At 40.1% G+C, this 22,008-nt stretch overlaps 1 protein-coding gene across 1 annotated transcript in view; it reads left to right on the forward strand.

The window, feature by feature from the left end:
• GRIN2B (glutamate ionotropic receptor NMDA type subunit 2B) overlaps positions 1 to 22,008 on the forward strand; it is a 303,242-nt gene that overhangs the window by 177,297 nt on the left and 103,937 nt on the right. Inside the window, exon 3 of the mRNA XM_036302093.1 lies at positions 21,513 to 21,627. Within this exon, the coding sequence (XP_036157986.1) occupies positions 21,513 to 21,627 (115 nt within the window). The remainder of the gene's footprint in view (positions 1 to 21,512; positions 21,628 to 22,008) is intronic.

A 22,008-nucleotide genomic window follows, 5' to 3' on the forward strand; every position in this document is an offset into this window, starting at 1 on the left:
TCAGTTCACCACTGACATAGAAATCCTAAGGAGGTTGTGGTTAAATCAGAAAGGTCAGAAATGCAAGGTGTCATACAGAACTCAGAGCTATACCTCTTCTCCCTGTTATGAGAGGGAGCAATTTGTGCAGTTATATTCACTGCATTTCACACTCCATAACCATCCACTCTGTTCACAATAGTCCCTTAGATTGTCCTGCATTCAATCAGCATTTCTAATACTATGTCTCAAATTCACATTATTTCTGTTATCTAGACTGGGGCCCCTTTAACTTGTCTTCACGCCAAATATTATTTTTTCATAATAAAAAAATTAATTAGAAAAACTAATTGTATAATTTATCTTCCCTGTTTGAAAACTTTTCTTGGATATGTATTCATAAGGATATGATATAGCAGCGATTTTCAACTAGTATGCTGGGGCACACTGGTGTGCCACAAAAATTTTTAAAACAGGCAATACCTGACTGTTTAGTTAGGGGCACTGACCTCTCTTCCCTCAGATTGTCAAATTAAAAAATGACAATAGCCAACACAACAATAGCCATCCAGTCTGAATGACTCAAAATTATACCTGTTATTTTGTCAGATTGGAAAAAATGTTTTCTTGGTGTGCTGCAGAATTTTAGTAATTAGTTTATGTGTGCCATGAGATGAAAAAGGTTGAAAAATGCTGGGATAGAGCATCGTGTTAAGACATTCACAAATGGCCCAGTCTCTCTTTTCACCCTTAAAACTTGCTGCTGCTTTCCCCCACTCCAGTGACCTTGTTCCCTATTCTCCAGCCTCTCCTGCTGCTATAGCTTCATCTCTCTTTTCTCTCCTTATAACTCATTCTTTAAGACCCAGCTAAAATAGCTCCCCTGTGTGAAGCCCTTCCCCCACAGCTTCTTTGTGTCCTCTGTGCTCTTGTTTTCTTGTAAGACTGTTAGAGTACTTAACACGTTGTATTTGTGGGGTGTTCCTCTTCTCAGCGGTGCCCCTTATTGGGTCCCCTTTCGCTATGTTATGTTCCTGAGAGAGATATCAGTGCCAGGCCAAAATTTGGAAAGGCAGAGAGGAGGGAAGGGCAGATAGGTGAGTGGAAGTGATGTACATTTCATACAGTGGTTTTCTGTCCTATGTATATGACTGTTGGGACACACCCAGAAAATATAGGTTCTTTTATTTTCTTAGTAAATGCTTATTTCTTATCTGTTGTCTCCTGCCAGGAGCCGGTCCATGCTTGCTGTTTCAAGGGACCTGGCATATATGGCATACTGTTCTTAATATGTTTGCTCACCTTCTTGGCACTATGTGTTTTAACCAAGGTCTCTGAGAAAGGTTGTTTCCCCAGGTAGGGATTTTCCCCTGAAGTTAGGGAGGGAATAAAACCTCTTAACTAAGTGCCAGGCGGGTAATTAATCACTTTAACTATGAACAATCATGCTTAAGCTACATAATCTTTACTCCCTGGAATGGAGATAAGAAACGCCCTAACCTTTGTAATAGAGATTGATAGGATTGAATCAACTGGTATAAATACAGATGTAATAAGACAGCAAGACACAGAACTTAGAACACAGAACTTAGAACACAGAACTTAGAACACAGAACCTACACAGAACCTAGAGACAGAAGAACTTCGCTGGAGAGAACATGGCAAAAGATCCTGGACTGAACCTGACTACAGAAATTGGCAAGAGAACCTGACTAGAACCTGGTGACTGAACCTGGCTGGAGAACCTGGACAGAACCTGGCTGGAGAACCTGGAGAACCTAGCAAGAGAACATGGACACAGAACCTGGCTGGCGATCCGAACCAGAACTTTGCTGGGGATCCAGACCAGAACTTGGCTAGAGAAACTGACTGGGCTGCTGATCAACTGAACGCTGTCTCCATGTCCTTCCTTCTTCGCCGACTCCGTCTACGCCTTTGGGGACCCCTGGACCCGCTGGGGCTGGACCCCGGCATCTGGCGCCCGAACAGGGACCCCTAGGTAAGCCCCACTCTCGGGATGGATAGGACTCCACCGTAGGAAGAGGGTGGATAGTCTTCGCCGACTCCGTTCACACCTTTGGGAACCCCTGGAACAGGATTCCCCTAGGTAAGCCCTCCCCATTGAGAACCCCACACTCGGGACGGATAGGACTCCACCAGGGTGCTACAGACCCCCCTATAGAGGATAAGTAGGGTAAGTAGGTGGATAGTACAGAACTTAGATTGAGAAGATGTGCCATACTGAGTCCAAAGAAAGAAGACTCTGTATTGATCTTTAGATTAAGAAGATGTGCCATACTGAGTCTAAAGAAATAAGACTCTGTATTGATCTTTTAACACATATGCTTGCTAGCAGAGGAATTAAGGTTACTCCCAGTCAGACAGAACGTTTTATACAAGAAGCATGTCCATGCTTTTCTGAGGAAGGAAAGGTAAATGTAAAGGCATGGGAGAAGGTAGGCCCAAGGAGCCTTATCCTTAACCCCACTGCAGCCTTTCCACCCCAGGAAAGTGCAGGATTGGCAAGCTCTCCCTGGGGTGATACATCAGGACTCAGGTAATAGTGGAAAGCGCCAATCCTACTCTTAAAATGGATACAAGAGAGCATTTGGGGTTTTTCTTTTTAATGCCTGCTTTTAAAAAATAAAAAAGGGGGAATTTGCCAGGAGCCGGTCCATGCTTGCTGTTTCAAGGGACCTGGCATACATGGCATACTGTTCTTAATATGTTTGTTCACCTTCTTGGCACTATGTGTTTTAACCAAGGTCTCTGAGAAAGGTTGTTTCCCTAGGTAGGGATTTTCCCCTGAAGTTAGGGAGGGAATAAAACCTCTTAACTAAGTGCCAGGCGGGTAATTAATCACTTTAACTATGAACAGTCATGCTTAAGCTACATAATCTTTACTCCCTGGAATGGAGATAAGAAACACCCTAACCTTTGGAATAGAGATTGATAGGATTGGAATCAACTGGTATAAATACAGATGTAAGAACAGAGAACTTAGAACACAGAACTAAGAAGACAGTACCAAGAGAGACAGAACCTACAAAGAACGTTCTCTAGAAACAGAAGAACTTCGCTGGAGAGAACATGGCAAAAGATCCTGGACTGAACCTGACTACAGAAATTGGCAAGAGAACCTGACTAGAACCTGGTGACTGAACCTGGCTGGAGAACCTGGACAGAGCCTGGCTGGAGAACCTAGCGAGAGAACATGGCTACAGAACCTGGCTGGAGAACCTGGAGAACCTAGCAAGAGAACATGGACACAGAACCTGGCTGGAGAACCTAGCGAGGGAACATGGCTACAGAACCTGGCTGGAGAACCTGGAGAACCTAGCAAGAGAACATGGACACAGAACCTGGCTGGGGCTCTGGACCAGAACCTCTCTGGAGATCCAGACCAGAACTTGGCTGGAGATCCTGGCTGGAGATCCTGGATGGGCTGCTGATCAGCTGAAGCTGTCTCCATGTTGTTCCTTCTTTGCCGACTCTGTCCTCACCTATGGGGAACCCCTGGACCTGCTGGGGCTGGACCCCGGCAGTCTCCTCTTGGTGAGTTGAGTGGGGTCGATGTAGAAATCTCAGAGATCCCTTTGCAGCTTTTCACAAAACACCAAGCTCCTTGTTCCTTACCTTCAAAATCACTTCAAAGACTCTTCGTTCTTTAAGTAGAAGGATCCATACGTCTTTTGAAAGGATAAGAGTAAAAGGAAAGACAATCTCTCTCTCTCTCTCTCTCTCTCTCTCTCTCTCTCTCTCTCTCTCTCTCTCTCTCTCTCTCTCTCTGTATATACCCACTTCCCCACCTCCGGACAAAGGAATGGAGAAGTTTCTCAAATCTTCTCAGAAGAGGACATTTGTTTTTTCCCTGTGATAATGCCATGTGTCCTTGGGGCCTATTTGGGGATTGAAATAGAGGGCAAGAGTAGACATGTAGTCAGCAGTATTAATTTTTTAATAACCCCAAACTGTGGGAAAGAGTTAGCATAGTAGGTTTAAAAAGAATAATTTGGCCCTGGCCAGTGTGGTTAGAGTGCCAGCTGTGCACTGAAGGGCCACAGGTTTGATTACAGGTCAAGGGCAAGTACTTGGGTTGCAGATTTTATCCCAGTCCTGGTTGTGGGGTGTGCAGGAGGCAATCAATTGATGTGTGTGTCTCTCCCCCCCCCCCATCCTCCCTCCCTTCCACTCTCTCTAAAAATCAGTGGGAAAAAAAGTATCCTGAGGTGAGGATTAATAACAACAACAACAACAAAATAATTTGGAGATCAGACAGACCTCAATTTTAATGACCAGTCTCAGTACCTGACATATAATAGGGCTTAATGATCACATGTTGCATAAACTTGACATTGTTATTGTGAGATGCCTCGCCTAGTATATTTTACATTTTTATAGACATTATTTAGTTAGTTTGGGAAGATATTCTTCATATTTGTTCCATAAATCTGAATCAGAAGAAGGATGGTGTTATTGAAAGGTAAGAGAACTAAGTTTAAGGTCAGTGATATCAAGGGTGCCTCAAACCTTCTGTTGTTTCTGTGGAACCATTATAATTCAGGGAAGGACCTCTGTGGATCGATAGGAAAATAAAAAAAAATAGTGCTTTTATTTCTCACTCAAAATTTTGCTATTTATTTTAATAATCTTTAATCTCACTACTATCTACGCTCACTGTGGTGAATGATGTTCTTTTTCTCCTTGGTTCACCTCTTTCTCTGCTCGCCCCAACATTTATAGGAAAGCAATTCTAAGAGTAAACTCTCCTAGGCAGGAATAGTTGGTGACTAGTGCTGGCCTCCGACTCATTTTTCACTGCAGAATAACACTTTCCTGGCCTGGTTAGTGTGTGAGGGGCACCTATCTGCCGGGCTGGATCATTCTGCCACTCCTGGGAGTGAGGAAAGGCTCCCCACCTCCTCACTCTTCAGTGAGGCAGAGAGTCTCAGAGAGCAGGAAGAGGGGAGTGTGCCTCATGGATAGTTCCACGTCTGTCTACATGGCATAACCACCACGGAGCTTTAAAATGCATACTCTCAGGCCCTCTTCCTGCATACTGAATACCTGTCTCTGAGGTGTGGCCCAGAGACCCTTATTGTTAACAGGTTCCCCAAGTGAGTGTCAGAGACCCAGTTCAGCCTCCTGATGTAGACCTCTGTGGGGAAGCCAGTGTAGTGCACATGCAGTGGGAGGGCACAAAAATCCTGGCTTTCTTGATCATTCTTACATGTGACCCCCTAAAGTTAAGGAAGAACTATATATTATTTTCTGGGTAATATTAAATGTCTCAGGAAAAGATCTTTTCAAATATCTAATTGTTCCAGAGACATATTTACTATGTCTACGAATAGCTTCTGCCTGTGTTTCACCAATGGGTAGGCAGCCTAGACCACTGATGTAGAAACTTTGTACCTATCTTTATACATCCCACAATATTTCCATCAATCTTATTTTCCCCCTTTAAGCCACTTATAAAAATTAAAACATTTTTTTTCTGTGAAAATTGCTGAAAAAAGTTGGGAAATCAAACTAAAGGCTACAGGGAAATTATTTACTTCTCTCAAGATTTTTCTCTTTTGGCTTTACTAAGGGCTCTTAGGCATCATTCCTATCATCCCAAGACACTCCTGGATAAAATTTGAGTTTGGCAGCAGACACAGTTGAGTTGCATTCTCACTTAAACTGGAGCTTTGGGTATGGTTAGAAAAAGGAATGGGAAGAAGAGTTAAACTTGCAAAGATAATTCATCTCTTCTAGGAGCTTTCTGACCATTGCTGAGTTCTTATTTCCTCTTCCCACCAACACCTACTTACTTGGATCTTGGATCATGACTTATTTTGGCAGTTCCCTATGCATGTACTGTGGTTGCCATGGAAATGTTATCCAGCATGCTGCATGTTGTTTCATCTTCTCTTCCTCTCTTAATTTCTTTCCAGTCTTATACACCCACCCTAACCCCCTTTTGTAATAGAAAACATCAAACATATTCAAGTTGTTTTGCTTCTCTCCCCTAGGCACATTGAATGTATCTTAACTTCATATAATCAGAGGCAACCTGGTAATAATTGGAAGAGAGGAAAGGAAATTCACTCAAATACTAAATTTCTCTAACTTATGCTAGGGTGCTCAATGATTTGAGGGAATTCAGACAACTGTTAATCAAATTAACTTCTCTCTGCTTTTCACAGGGATTAAACCTTTGTGTCCTCATGTTATTTACAAAGGAGAGAGTCTGAACTGTTCTCAACCCTTAATTTCCCATCCATGAAATAATCACGTTGTTCATTATCTGCACTGACCCATAGACATCTCTGCAGATATTGATATGCTGGGTTATCAAGAGTTGGGCCAAATGAAGACAATATCTTAGTGTGAATATCTGATATTCACCAGACCTTGTTTTCTGCTCTTGCTATGTGTGTGGGGAGCTGGGGAATGGGAAAGGGTGAGAAAGGGATTTTGTGTGTGCCTAACCATATGAACATTGAGAAAAAAGTATCTCCCCCTCCCTGAGAATATTTTCATTTTTCTCAAAAATCGAAAAAATATGGCTGGCTGGTGTGGCTCAGTGGCTGAGCATTGACCTGTGAATCAGGAGATCATGGTTTAGTTTCCAGTAAAGTCACGAACGTGTCCAGGTTTGATCTCCAGTGTGGGGCGTGCGGGAGGGAGCCAGTCAATGATTCTGTGTCATCATTGATGTTTCTATCTCTCTCCCCCTCTCCCTTCCTTTCTGAAATCAGTAAAAATACTTCTTTAAAAATTGAAAAATACTAGAAAACAAATAACAAATTAAATCTCCAATTTTCTCTGGTTTCTTTTTAAAAGATATTCTCATTTCAGTGTTATAAGCAAAATGAGTTTTATTTTTCTCTGCTTCTAAATTTACAAAGTGAATTTACATGGTAAAAAACATCTAAATATTATTTTTTACATATATTTTAGAATTCCCCAATATTTTTATTTTTCAAACCAAAAAAATCATTGCCAGAAATACCAATATTAATTCTTTTTTTCATATAGAATAAGATTTGAATAAGTTGCAGACATGTTTTTATAGATAATATAATGAGAAGAACATTCAAAGGGGAGTAATTTAAAAAGAGCTCTTGTAAGATTGAAGTCAGCCCAACATTTTGTTTTATACATTTTTTAGAAAAGAGAGAAAGGTTGTAAGTATATAGTCTTTAGAAGTTATTATTTTTAAAAATCAGTGATCAAAACAGTCAATTTTTTTCACAGGGAATTTATAGTCAGTGCTGGTATCAATACGCAATGTCAGTTGTGTGTGTGTGTATATATGTATGTAAGAGAATGAGAGGAGAGAAAGGAAGAGTGACATAGAAGAGTGGATGTGGGAGTGGGAAGTGAGAAAACAGAGGAGAGGCTTTTAAGACTAGTCTCCTGGAAGTTCGAAACAAATCAGTAAGCATTTATTGAAAACTTACCACAAGCAAGGCATTAATTTGTATTCTGTAAAGGATAATAGAAGGGCAAGATTTGATTCTTACCTTCTAATAGAATATTGTCTAGCATGGAAGACAAGATACAGACACATATACTAGTATATGTTAGGTAACAATTGGAGCAAAAAGGGCAGGTCAACAATAAATGAAATGCTGAAATGTAGACTGGAGGCTAGAAAGGGCAGGAGTAGAGAAGAGGAGAAAGGGACCTTGAATGGTCAAGGTGTAGAGAAAAGCTAAACATTTATCTGAGTCCATAGGCATGAGCAAAATTTGAATTATACTCAACTGAGATAAAATGGAAAAGGCAGGAAAGTACAAGTAATGTTCAGGGGACAGTGAAGAAACCACTTTCTTCACTTTATCAAGGATTCATATAGAGGACAAGAGAACTTAAACAGAGATGGGGCCAGGATGTAGAATGCCTTGACTAAGGGCAGGTGTTTAATCTAACTGAATCTTAGAGATTTTTGAACAACAGTCACATAGCAATGAGAAGTCTTAGAGTAAAATGAAGTGCAAGTGGCATTTGGAATGTGGAAGGCAATTGCTATAAGGCAGATGGCCGAGGTATCTGGGTATGAAGGGACAAAGGCCTAACCTAGGAGGATGAAAGTTGGAGTAGGAAGGAAGGGACAAATGCAAGAATTGTTTTATAAAAACAGGAATGTTTGGAAGGACTTGTTGGGTGTGGGGAACTAAGAAAAAGAAGATGTCAGGGCTACCTGGGAAATTTCAGAGCTAAAGGAATAAAGCTAAATATGTACTTGAATCTCCACTATGTACTTGATAAATATTAACTCACTGAGAGAGGAAATTAGAAAGTCATCTGTTTTGAGGGGAAGGATGAAACAAATCCATTTCCAGCACTAAGAGTTTGTAACTGAGAAATGCAAGTAGAAATGGCCAGCATGGGATGGAAGTGGGGGATGAGAAAGAGGTCAGGGCTACAGGCATAGAATTGGGACTCACCCCCTTCCAGGAAGAGTTGGTCTCCTGCGAATGGCTGAAATGAACAGAGATCTGTACTGAATTTCCTAAAACACCTCAAAGAAGGGAAAAGGTAAATAAAAGCAGCCAGCAAAGAAGGCATTGAAGGCAAATCATAGATAAGGAGAAGAACTGAGATAATGTAGTCTGATGGGACCTGTAACGAAAGCATTGCCAGAGGAAGGGCTGTTCTACAGTTTAAACCCATGAAGAGATCAGCGGGATATGCACCAAGAATAATCTATGTATTTGATTGTCCAGATCATCAGTATGGTTCTGCATCCCTTATTGAGGGTAATTGAGAGTTGATTGTAGCTCCAAAGAAATATTTTAACACTGTATTTTAAGTTCAGGGAGAGCTTGGATATTCTATGCCAAACCAGGATAAACTTTCTTCCAATCTTAACTGAGCTAAATAAATATTCTAACTCTTGTCTGCTTCTGACAAGAATTCCAAGAATATAGTCGTAGACCTTTATACTGACTTCCTCCCAGAGCATGATCTAAGAATTAATTCCTCCATAAGTCTAGTCAAGCTGACTGCTTTATGGTTTGTCTCCTGTTTTCTTATAAGGCAAATTAATTCCATTTCTTCACTTTTTTTGGGTTAGTCCTTGTGAAATATGACAGATCGACAGCCCTTAGAAACAGGAGTTCTATTGTTATTCTGTGAATGTGTCTCCTACCACCAATGTGGCTCTAGTCTTTCTTGGGTCTGTAGAGAAACTAAGTGTTTCGCCCTATTCCCTGTAGACCTCTCTTATGATGCTAGCCTTAGGGGTAGTTAAGAACAAATTATGGACTACTGATTAGTGGTATAAATAGTGACTAAGAGCCCAGGCTCTGGAACCATTCAGATCTGGGTTTAGATTTTAGTTATATCTAGTTAGAGGTCTTGGACTTCTTTGTTTCCCTCTCTGCTGACTATTTCTCTGGACAACATTATTCTTAGTGTGAGGCAGTAGAAGGAATATGGGTTTTAGATTCACTTAGAATTGAATGGGATCAACTCCCAGTGCCACCAACCTAGACATTCATTATAATATGATCCACTATTTTGTAGCACTGCTATGAGAATTTAAAATAATGCAAAACATCTAGAACAGAGCTTAGCATGTGCTCAATGAATGGTAACATTGTTAGAGTTTTATGTTGTTGTTTTTGAGTGACTCAGAGCAGAAATATGACTTCCAAACAATTTCACATTGCTTATAGGCCAGAAAGCTATGAGATTTATGTACTTCAAGGACACAAAACTCTGAAAAGGGGGAAAAATATCAATTAGCTTATTTTGTACATAATGCTAACCTACACCTGACATCTTAACTGATTTGACTAGTTGTAAAAATGCAGCTCATAAGAACAGCCAGCTTTTTCATATTGTAAAGACGAAATTATAACTGAGAGGGCGAAGTCAAAGCTATGCCAGAATTTTAAAGCTCTAAGAGTGGTAACTTGTTGCCAAAAGACAAAGCAACCTGGCTTGGTGTGGGCCATGTGAAGTCTGACCTGATATAAGAACACTCAGGTAGAATGGTCTAATCAGAAATATCAGACTGAAGATCAAGAGAGAAACGGGCCTCTGATAGCAACTTTGGAGGCCTTGGTGTGGAGGTGAGTGTCGATGGATAATATGCTCAGAGGGAGAGAACAGGAGTAAAAAGTCTTGGCCCTGAAATTAGGGAGTTTCAAGTGAAAATATATGGAAAAGGAGAGAGAAAGGATTTGTGAAGTATAAGGAGAACCAAAATTATTGCACTTTAAACAACAAATACACAAGTGAAAGAAGGGTTGCTGAAAACTTGGGTGTGTCAACTCTTAGAAACACTATAATGTCAAGGAGAATGCCAATGATGCAAAATCTACTGATTTTATTTTACTTTTGTTGACTTCTCCTTGATTATTGATGACATTCATTGTAATAACAGTTTTAGTAGAATGATAGAAGCAAAAGGAGTGGGCTCTGGTGAGGAAATAGGGGCATCGGTGTCAATTACTTTTTTAAAAAGTAATTGCAGTAAAAAGATGTAAAAACTGGAATTACCTTTCATAGGTTGGAAAATAAATCTCTTTGTGACCTGCCCTGGTCAACAAATAGTTAATGGTATAAATGCACAGTAATTTCAGAAGCATTAAAGATCCTGTTTCCATGGAAACAGCACCCTACAGAGAGAGAAAGAGCTAGGATTCCCTGACAAAGGAGGAACAGCAGAGTTATGTCCCCCACACTGTACAGCAGGGAGAGATGATTACACGTTTCTTTCAGCTTCCCTGGGAAGGTGCAGTTGGGGTTCATGGTGCTGTCCTGTTGAGGATGAGGGAAGAGGGAAATGAGTTTGGTTTGAAACATTCTTGCTCTCACCTTGCTTTAAAACCTGACTCAAAGGTCAAGCCCATTTTAGAATACTCGAAAAGACCAACGGGTGTCTAACTAAGTCACTAGCTAAAATTAACTAACTAAACATGTTTGATCTTCCCCCAACCTCTGTATTCTAACCTGGTCTAGAAACAGTGCCATAAAGAATTGCGAGTTAGAGCAACTCCTAAACAACACAGGTGTTTGACCAGCACCTTCCCATTATGGTTTTCATCTTGGTGTATTCTTCTTATTTACACACTTCATCTCACTGTTTTCAGGTCTATGATATCCCTTTTACTATTGACTAGTATACATTTCCTGCATCTTCAAACTCAGTCATACTTTTAGGGATGGGTCCTCCCACTAACTTTAGCCCCAGAAAGCTGTGTCTTAAACTGTGGTATAGGAGTCCCACTAATAAATTCCTCGTTGCTAATTTTCCTGACACTTCATTTTCTCTACTCCCATATTATATCCCACTTTGCAGCTGGGATATGGGTGTGTTTTTTTCTGCTGGTCTTTCCTTGGACCCTAGACTCAAGAAATCATTTTTTAGTTAATCTTCACCTGAGGGTATTTTTTCCATTGATTTTCAGAGAGAGTAGAGGGGAGGGAGGTAGAGAGAGAAAAAGAGAGAGAGAAAGACACACAGAGAGAGATGTGAGAGAAACACATTGATTAGTGTACTCTGACTTGGGCCAGAGAACCCAGGCCTGTGTCCTTGACCTGGAATTGAACCTGAGACCCTTTGGTCCTTGGGCTAATGCTCTACTACTGAGCCTCACTGGCCAGGGAAAAATCATTTTAAGTCCTATGTGAAAGGACTTTATCCCATGGCAGGTGTGGTTCATAACTGGCTCTTTTGAAAACAGAGATGTGGTTCTGAATGAGTCAATAGCCTTCACCACTCTTTGTCATTGTAGCATGACATAATGGAATGCCCATGACCCTGAAAGACATAATCTTCACCCAGGCATCATGCATGTACTGTCTATTGGAAACCATACACTGTCTCTGGCATACCCTTCCTCTTTTGACCCTCTCCCCCTTACATTCAATTATATGTCTTTCTAGAAATCCACTGCCAACAATTACTGGAGGATTTTCCCATAGCACCCTTTTCCCATGAATGTTAATTCCTCACAACATCCACTCTCAGTCCTGCAACTGAAGCCATCTCAGTAATTTGTTTGTTCACCTCTTTTGCACCCTGTAGTAGAGCTGTTGGAGGGAGTTGTGAAATTAAGCATATGGTAGCTACAGAGGGTGTAAGAGGGGTGAGTATGGAGGTATTGCCAATTTGTTGATTTTGTTGACCGCTTAAGGTATAAGAAAGAGTAGAGAGGGGCTCCAGTACAGGGAAGAACAAATTAAGGACATCGGAGAAAGGCCAAAAGGAAGAGAAAGGCCTCCTTATTCATTTCCCTGATATCATGCTCAGGTCACTTTGGATTCTAGACCAAGGGCTTCTTGGACATAGAGGGGCAAAAGTAGGTTTACAGCTGTGAGTATGCAAAACACAGAGCTTATTCTTGTGTTATTATTTATTAATTATTGTGTTATTTTCCATATGAACAATTGTAAACCTACTTTTGCTCTCTCTGCCCAGGGTTTCTTTCAATAAGTTGGAAAACTCACCAGACGGAAGAGGCTTCAGGGCAAAGTTGAATGTCCTAGAGAACTCTTTGCCAGTCATTGTTCGGCTGGTTGTGGCTTAGTCCCTGAATAGCATTGCTAGCTCGTGAACTAAAATGGGTGTCAGAAAGGCAAGTCTTTACCTTAAAATCATTCCTAGGCATAAAAAAAAGAAATAGCAATGTTCTCAGTGATCAGCTAGCCTTGGAGCTGTTATGGCATTTTCTCTGGGAATGTCCCACCACTGACTTTGGATGGCCTGCACCGGGCTGTATTGCAGCATACTGAGCACGTAATCTATAGGAAAGGAATTTTATTCAGTGCTTTTAAAACAAAAAGTGATTTTTAATTTATGCATAGCAGGGAAATATGAACTTAAAAGGAAAAAACCTCCAGCGGCAGTAACATTATCCAGAAGAGTTACTTGGTTCCTTCCCACTGGGTAGTTGCACTTGTCTGCCTCTAGAAAGTGCGTTTCCCGTAGCACCTTAGCAGGTCTTGCTCATAGCAAAGGTGTCTAAGGGTTGTGGGTGAGGACAAGGAGGATTTCTTTTTCATTACTGAGTTCTATACACAGTTCCCTGAATGAGAAACAGCTTTAGCACACTTAATTAATTGGAATAAAAATGTGGCATTGCTAAGTTCTCTAAGGAACACTCAAGATGAGTGTGCCTCCTGCAAAGGAATTTTAAAGAGAATTACATAGTGTTAAAGCTGGATTCTGGGAGGTCAGATGGGGGTCATTTTGAGGAGTCATTTATTCTAGACTAAAATGATGGGGATATGAGCTCATCTTTTGCCTTCCTTGGGAAGTGAGCTTTATATTGAAGTAGTATGATTAAGTGACTCCCCAATGCAAAATACCTTACAGAGGTCACTAATCATGGTAGAAAAAACAAATGTTCCCAAGCCTTAATAGTTTAGAATATTGTGGGAATGAGGGGACATGTACTATCCTGATGGTTCAGTGGCTTCCCTTACCTGCAGGGGATATGTTTCAAGATCCCCTGTGAATGCCTGAATTGGGAGGCCCATGAATTGGGAGACTTGAATTTAATGTACCAAGGAGTTGGCAGCATCTCCCCAGGCCTTAGTGTATTTAGCTCTAAATATGAAAGGTTAGATTGTGATTCAAAAGTTCCTGCAAACTGTTGCATTCTCTAATATCCAGGTGATATATTAAAAAGCTAATCATAATAGTAACAACAACATCAATTAAAACATAAGGCTCATGTGTACAGGGGCAGATAAGTTTAGTTCAAAGTCTTCTGAGTACAGAATCATTTAATCCTCACAATAATCCTATGAGATAGGTACTATTATTATGTCACATTTTTATGGTGAAGAAACAAAGGCAAAGAGAGTTTAAATAATTTCTAAGGTAACACAGTTTCCAAATTGGTGGATGAAAGACTTCATCATCGGAGTACAGTGTCCTTGCTCTTACTTACCATATTTCATGGCCTGTTATTATTGTTGCTGAGTGATACTGTATTACTTCCCTCTTGCTTCACTTTTCTGTTTTCGCTTTTATTTTCTTTCTACTCATTTCTCACCACGAAGCATTTTGAGGCATTATCCAGGCCTTTTCATTCAGTTGAGTGTAGTACATATCTTACTAATGAGAATAAGCTTTTGGGCTTGATCCTACCAGTTGGACCTATCAGTAAGCTCGGAGGAGAATTGTCCCCTGGCTGTGGCCTTCCACATTGATCCCATTTGGTGAAAGGGTACAAATAGGTAGATACAAGGCTGTCACAGCTGGTGGCAGGGCCACTCAATGATTATCATCTTTCTGGAGGAAGGTTAATGTACTCTACTTTCTTATATTCAAGCAGAGATTGTTGGGCACTGCCCCACAATACTTCTGTATGTTCTTGTATTTCAGATAAAAGTAATTCAGCCCAGACAGTGTTGCTCAGTGGTTGAGGGTAGACCTATGAATCAGGAGGTCATGGTTTGATTCCTAGTCAGTACACATGCTGGGGTTGCGGGCTTGATCCCCAGTAGGGGGTGTGCAGGAGACAGCCAATCAATGCTTTTCTCTCATCCTTGATGTTTCTAACTCTCTCCCTCTCCCTTCCTCTCTGAAATCAATAAAAAAAATACATTTTTAAAAAGTAATTTATGGCATTCATTCATGAAGCAGAATTCAGGTAATACCTCCCAGAAATTTTTTACTGTTAGGCATAGGGGCATGAGAAGACTTTTCCATTGCAGTAGGTGGTGAATTGACACATCACTATTTCCCCCTCAATGACAGCAGTTCAATCTAGATTGCTAAAAGACCAAAGCACAATCTCACTACCAGCAGGAGAGAGGAAGTTTATTAAATGTATAAGTCAGTCTTCAAGATATTTAAATATCTCATTCATTTAACACTATGAATTTAGAATTTAAATAACTAAGATGTGGACTAGCTGGATTTGAAATGAATTATTTTATACCAAAATAAATTAATGGTATAAATACCATTTCAGAGAAAAATTGTAATCTACTGGAAGACAAACTATTTTTAACCTGTCTCAAGTAATTATAAGTTAATTTTACAATCTGCTCTTTAAAATCGTTTTTCTTGAGGTTCTCTACTAGGTATCACTTTGCAGAAATAAGAGAAAAGGACTGAATTTGACAGTTTAGGAAACTGTTATTTCTAATTATTTTGTATAACAGCATAATTTAATATTTTTATATATGACATTATATGTGAAAGGAAACCTTTAAAACTTCTGCAAATCCCTTTTCCTTAAGAAGAAAACTATTGTTGGCAAGAATAATTCATGTGCCTTGAAAACACTGACACATAACTTAGGAACTTGTGGATCTAGGATTTGAGTAGAGATGGTCTGACTGCACCATCCTTGTTCTTAAATACCACCATGAACTGACTGTTGCTACTGTTGGTGGTGGTGGGATGATGGTGTGTGTGTGTGTGTGTGTGTGTTGCATACTGCATTCCTTTCCTCTTCCAATGACTGTTTTTTCCTTATTTTCTTTCTACCAGCATTTTGGGGCATTGCCTATATCAGTCATTTGAGTTTAGGATATCTTATTAATGAGATATTTCTTATGGGTTTGACCCAGAAGGTCCCATTGGTAAGGCCAGAGGAGAATTGCTTCTTGAATGTGGCCTGCCACAGCGACCGCATTACACTGGATTTGTTGTTTGGGGTTCATTTTAATAATTATGAATTTTCAAGTTGGAGGGAAAAGTCAGAAATTTCTATTTAGTCTACCAAACTGTAACATCAAACATCTACTTTTTAAATATCCTTACCTTTTTCTCTCAGTACTGGTCTCTAATTAGGGAGCTTTTAAATGATTTAAAGTTCACTATTTCTAATCCTTTTGGAATTTGTTTTCTACTCTTTCAAGAGAAGACATGTCCACAAAAATGGCAATCTCTATTTTTTCAATACTCAACCAAGGATATGTTATTTTAAAAATTAATTTTAGAGACAGAGGAAGGGAGAGAGAGAAACATCAACCAGTTGCCTCCTGAATGCACTCCAACTGGGGATGGAACCCAAAACCTGGAATTGTGCCTGGACCTGGAATTGAAGCCACCACCTTTTGGTGTATGGCATGTCACTCCAACCAAGTGAGCCACCCAGCCAGGGCAAAAATAGTAATTTCTAAAAAGAGACCAGAGAAAGAGTTTTTGAAAATCTGCAGTTTTGCCATTGGTGGAGTTTAATAATGTAACTAGAGGCCTGGTGCATGAAATTCGTGAAGTGGGAGGGGGTTCCCTCAGCCTAGCCTGCACCCTCTCCAATTGGGGACCCCTTAGGGGATGTCTGACTGCTGGTTTAAACCAGCAGTTGGACATTTCTCTTGCAATCTGGGACCGCTGGCTCCTATCTCCTCACCTGCCTGCCTGCCTGATTGCCCCTAACCCCTCTGCCTGTCTGCCTGGTAACCCTAAACTCTCTGCCTGCCTGCCTGATCACCCTTAACTGCCTCTGCCTGCCTGCCTGATTGCCCCTAACCACCTCTGCCTGCCTGCCTGCCTGTCCACCCCTAACTGCCCTTCCCTGCCTGCCTGAACACCCCTAACCCCCTGATGGCCTGATCGAGGCCCCAACTGCCCTCCCCTGCTGGCCTGATCACTCTTAACTGCCTCTGCCTCTGCCCCCACCACCATGGCTTTGTCCAGAAGAAAGTCAGACATCCAGTCAACCTGGTCTAATTATCCTTTTATTAGTATAGATAGCCACAGTATTAATCAGATGAAATGTAGAGACAGAGAGCATGTCAAAGGAGCATCCCTGAACTTCCCTCATCAGGTAGGTACTATGGTATTTTATAGGTGATGGAGCTGATGGCTTTAAAAGGTAAGTGACACACCAAAGACATGATTATAGTTGTAGATTTTTCAGAGCAGGAACATTATAAACAAGGGCTCAAGAATTCAAGTCTCCTGCTTGTAACTGTGTTCCTTTATTGCTCTCTCATAATAACTGGAGAATGGAAACTCAGAGCTATGAACCATTTCACCATTTTTGAGGCATGGTGGTGAGTGGACACAGTGCTGCAGTGGGGAGTGAGGACCCCTGGATCCTGTCTCCAGCAAAGCCAACAAACACTTCTGGACATCATCTGCTTTATCTGAAAATGAAAGGATTGGATGAGATAAGTAACTTACTTATCTTATTATCACATTAATGGACATTAACAACAACAAAAAATCTAGAGCCTTGTACCTATGGAAGGCAAAATGAGCATTGTTGGTGCCAGGACTTTTGGTTTGCTGTGAAAATTCTAGCTGAGCCCTTTGGGATACCTCCCACATGGGGCATACTGCTAAATCATTGCTTTAGGTATCAACGTGGTGCAGTGGATGAGCTCTGAGTGTCATGGTCAAAGTCAAAGAGACACAAGGGCTTTTCTCCTCAGCTTGACCCTGTTAAACCTACTGGAGTATGACTTTGGCAATAAAAAGCAAATATATTGGCTCTGAGCCCTTCAGCGTTCTGAAGTTCTTTACAAGCAGGAGTCAAGGGGGAAATGAGGTGGAATTTATTTTATGCAGTCCATATTAGGGATCTACCTAGTCTAGGGCATATGTGACATGAGATTACTAAAATGCACATCTGGGGCTCTGCAAACATGCTTTCACTTCACTTGGTGATGCAGCAGAAAGAACCATGAACTGACTATCAGAAGTCCTGAACAAGCAGGTCAAGTTCACCTTGGAAAGTTGGGTAGCAACTTAGGACCTATTTTCTCCTTTCTAAAAGTAGAGTTATCAATGGATAATTTCTGAGTTTTCTTCTAGTTCTAGCAATTTGAGATTTATGTAATGTTGGAACTTTTGAGACAGGCCATCAGGGTTCTTGTTGGTCAAACTACATCCCGGAGACAAATCAAGCACTAGTTTTTAAATAACAAATCTTGATAAGGCTTTCAGCGGATTAGAGTCTTATAGGCAGAGCATCTGAATTTGGCTGCCACTTGAAGCAAGGCTTTCTGATTGCATACTGAGGACAACACATTTAAAGTAAAACAAAATAGCAATGGTATCTCTAAATCTTATAGTTTAGCCCTTTAGCGAGGGTTGCACCTGGAACTGTTAAGGCTTTAACTCATATTCAGAATTGACAAAGTGCAGTCAGATGCAAAGATGGGAGATTTCATGTTTTATGGAAAGTTAAATTGATTAATATCACCACTTGACCTAGTGTATCTTCCATATGTGGAATGCAATCTCCATTCCTCCACTGTGTTCCATTGATAATTGAGTCTTGTTAAATGCAATCATCACACTTTTCCTGAAGTCTAAAATAAGATAGGTAGTCAAATCATGCCACTGTATTCTTTTTCTGAATGTCTTTTTATTGTATAAGCTTTATTTATATCATATTTTACATAGTCTTCTTATTCACTGTTTCATGTGATCACAATAGCCGTATCTGATAAACTGGAAGTAAAAATGGTATTTCCATTTAAAGAAGAAAAGCTGAGGTTCAGGTGCCAAGGTCACATGTCTAGAAATGACCACAATTTTCATTACGAATGGGCATCCTTATGCAAGGCGGGTGAATATTTGTAAGCTCCTCACTAATAACTAAATGTTGGCATGTCAGAGGGAGTTACTCAGAAAAAACACAATGTGAATGATTAATCTAAATAGTACTAATGGATATTAATGATTAAAGAATACTTTGGAGAAGAATATTTTCTATATTATCATACAATTTTAAATATTTTTGATAAGTGTAAAATATGCAAGAAATACCTAGATAAAATAAAACAAACCTGTTGAGATGGAAGAAGATGAATATCTCAGAAAGAAAAAAATTTATAAGGAAAATCAGAGGATCTGGAGCAAAAATAACTAAAGAAATTTAACTGTAGGTCAATTATATTGCTTGTTAGCGGTTTATTTTCTCAAAGTTTGAGTTTCTCAACTTATACACTGAATTCAATGCTGTCCCCTTCAAATAAATTATAATGAGAGGCTATATACTTATTCCATTCATGCTGCCTATTACTTAAATTCTTTCTTGAATTTCACTTTAATAATTGCCTTCTGAAGTGGACACTTTCTTTTAAATACTCTCAGTGCTGTTTTAGATAAATTCAGAATTATCAGAGTGATAGAAGTAATTTATTTCTCTCCCTCCCTCTTTTCTTCCCTCTTTCCCTTTCTCCCTCCCCCCAATTATCCTTTCCTCCCTCCCCTCTCTCTTTCCCCTTCTTCCTTCCTATTCTTCTTTCCTCCTTTGTCTTCCCCTTTATTGCTTTCTTCTAAAGAGATGAAAGTAAATTTGTTACATCTTATAAACCTCTGAATATTTCTAGAAATTATTCTAACCAATGCAGTGTTGTTGTAGTAACAAAATATTTCCCAAGTAAATTATGTTGTGTACTCAGATTCTGGTTTGTTAAAATATTTTATTTTATACCTTTGTAATTATATTTCCTGAAATGAATGATTTGGTTGAAGTTATTGAAAACTATAGGAGACATGACTCTTATCTTCTAACTAGTGATGGGCTTGAGCAAGCATCACTGAGTAAGAGATGAGGAGCAGTGCAAGGTATGGAGGGGAAGCATGCCATGTGGAGCATTGGGTTGAATTAGGGGTGCTACACTTTTATCAATTGGAAATGCCCAGAGAGAGCAGCCAAGGGATAATGGAGGGAACTTGAAGTCATAGCATATGATAACTACATGAAGGATCTGGGGATACTAAACCCAATGTGGCATATGAGAATCAGGATGGTACGGGAGAGAGGACATGGGACTGGGAATGTGGCTTAAAATGTTATTTCTGCTTCCAATTAGCTGTGGAACATTGGACAAATAATCCAGCCTCTCTTACCGATCTCATTAAAAGTGTGCAACTTAAATGAGCGTAAGCTTTCTTCAAAGATTAATATTATTTTATTAGGGATGCATGAGAAATGTCTTCAAATACTTCAAGAGCTCTCATGTGAAAGAAGGAGTAGAACAAAATGGTATAATATCTAAGGAGGAGACCAGGCTCAAGGGCTTGCAGGACAGCAGTGAGATGGCCACCTTGAGGGTGGAGTGGAGTGATGAACTCCCCATCAGTGGGAGTATTCAAAAAGAGCTGTGAGGCCCAAGTTTATGATGCTATACACAGGAAGTATAAACTGCAAGAAGTGGTGAGCTAGTTGATGTATGTTTTTTTGAATTCTGAGATTCTAGGATCTATCTTAAGGGTTTCTCCTGGTTACATTTGTGAAGCTACACAAGACCAGAGAATGAGAGGCTTAAAAGATCCCAGGCAGCCCTAAGAGTGAGAAGAAATCCATGAGAGTTTGGCTTATGATGCCTAATCATCTTTACCATTGCCTAAGCCAGGGATATGGAACTTTTTTTCTGCCAAGGACCCTTTAGATATTTATAACATCATTTGCTTAAGATAATTCAATTAATATAACTTTAAGTTGCCTCCTGATGCTTTCTTCTTCTCCCCTTCAGTGTAATATTAGGAAGTCATTGTTGGCCATATCTCCAAAGCCCTTTAGGACCTCATGCCAGTGATAAGATACCCCCTTTGCTTCTTAGCAGAGACACATCTCACAGTAGCATCAGGCTGAGGCTCCAGAGTAGCATGTCTTGTGGACACACAGAGCTAATCATTATTGATTCCTTGGGCCCTTATGGTAAAGGGACATGAATTACTGTCAGCACGGTTGAACTAATTTGGTTGTAATGAGCATGCCTATGGAAATTTCCAATGAGGGAACTCTTCAACAGATCAGAGTGGCCAACAGGGTAGATGGGGCGAGTGTAGGTGCAGGTGTTGGAGAGAAAGACAATTTCATTGGTCTGACTCTAGTTATTTCCAGAGTTTCTGCTAATTTATGAGCCTGTGCCTAGAACTCTCTGTGAAATGCCTCTCCCTCATTCCCCCTTTGCCCCCAGCATTTTCTGTTCACTGTGTACAGTACAATAGCCCTGGTCCCCAGGTGCATCTTGTGGAACAAGATCCTGGACTACTAGACTCATCTCACATCTCTTAGAAGTATGGGCTAGGCTGGATCTTAGCAGGAGTTCAAAAGCCTATGAATATCTCTGGTAGGGGGAGAGAGCCTAAGCTCCAATATGCCACCTTTCTTAGCAGAAAGTTGCCATGGCACATTCCCATTTTCTTTTCTTGTTTCTGCCACCTTTAATCCACTGCTTTTAAAAATAATTGTTAACATAATGAGGGTTCACTATGCACCAGGTCCCATGGTGAGTTATCTCATTTAAGCTGTGTAAACCTAATAAAGTAGATTTCTTTATTACCCCATTTTTGTAGGTAAAAAAGAAGAGTGACGTTCAAAAGGCTAAGTGATTTGCTCAAAGTCATAGCTATAAACCAAATTCAAATATGGTGCCCTTATTTCAGATTATTAACTTCTCATATTATTCCTATGATGTGAAAAGTTGATGACTCTATTGAGTAATCAAAAGTTCCAGAGGTACCACGTTTCCACATGGTATTTATATATCTATCTATGTGTTTATCTCCATCCACCTTTGTCTCTTTCTTTCTAGCTATCATGTTCTTGACATACGTTCTTCATACTTTTAACCTTTCTTTTATTTTATCTTCACAGATATCTGATCAATGTCACTTTTGAGGGGAGAAATCTGTCCTTCAGTGAAGATGGCTACCAGATGCACCCGAAACTGGTGATAATCCTTCTGAACAAGGAGAGGAAGTGGGAGAGGGTAGGACATGTCTTTGGCAATTCTCAAGCACGCTAGAGAGGAAGGGGTGGAAAGTTTGCAAAACATTAAATGAAAGCAGTTTCTTGGTTTTGCTCTCTGAGGCAGGGAGCAAGAAATCAATACTTTGAGAACACAGAAGAAGCTATTTCTTAAACTTATATCTTCATTTTCTTGCTCTGTTGGTTAATCAAACGATTATTTTCTTTATGTATTTCCCTTTTTATTAGTTATAGTGCTGTATGAATCATGACTTTGTTTTAATGGAAGATTATGCATGTAACACAATTCGGTGAAGAAACTGTGTCTGGTACAATTTAGAAGTCATGTCCTACATGGTACACGAGGGAGGCCTAATTTATGAGCAGGCAGGTGTGGATTTAC

This window comes from Myotis myotis, unplaced genomic scaffold, assembly GCF_014108235.1.
Source record: "Myotis myotis isolate mMyoMyo1 unplaced genomic scaffold, mMyoMyo1.p scaffold_m19_p_3, whole genome shotgun sequence".
NCBI lineage: Eukaryota > Metazoa > Chordata > Mammalia > Chiroptera > Vespertilionidae > Myotis > Myotis myotis.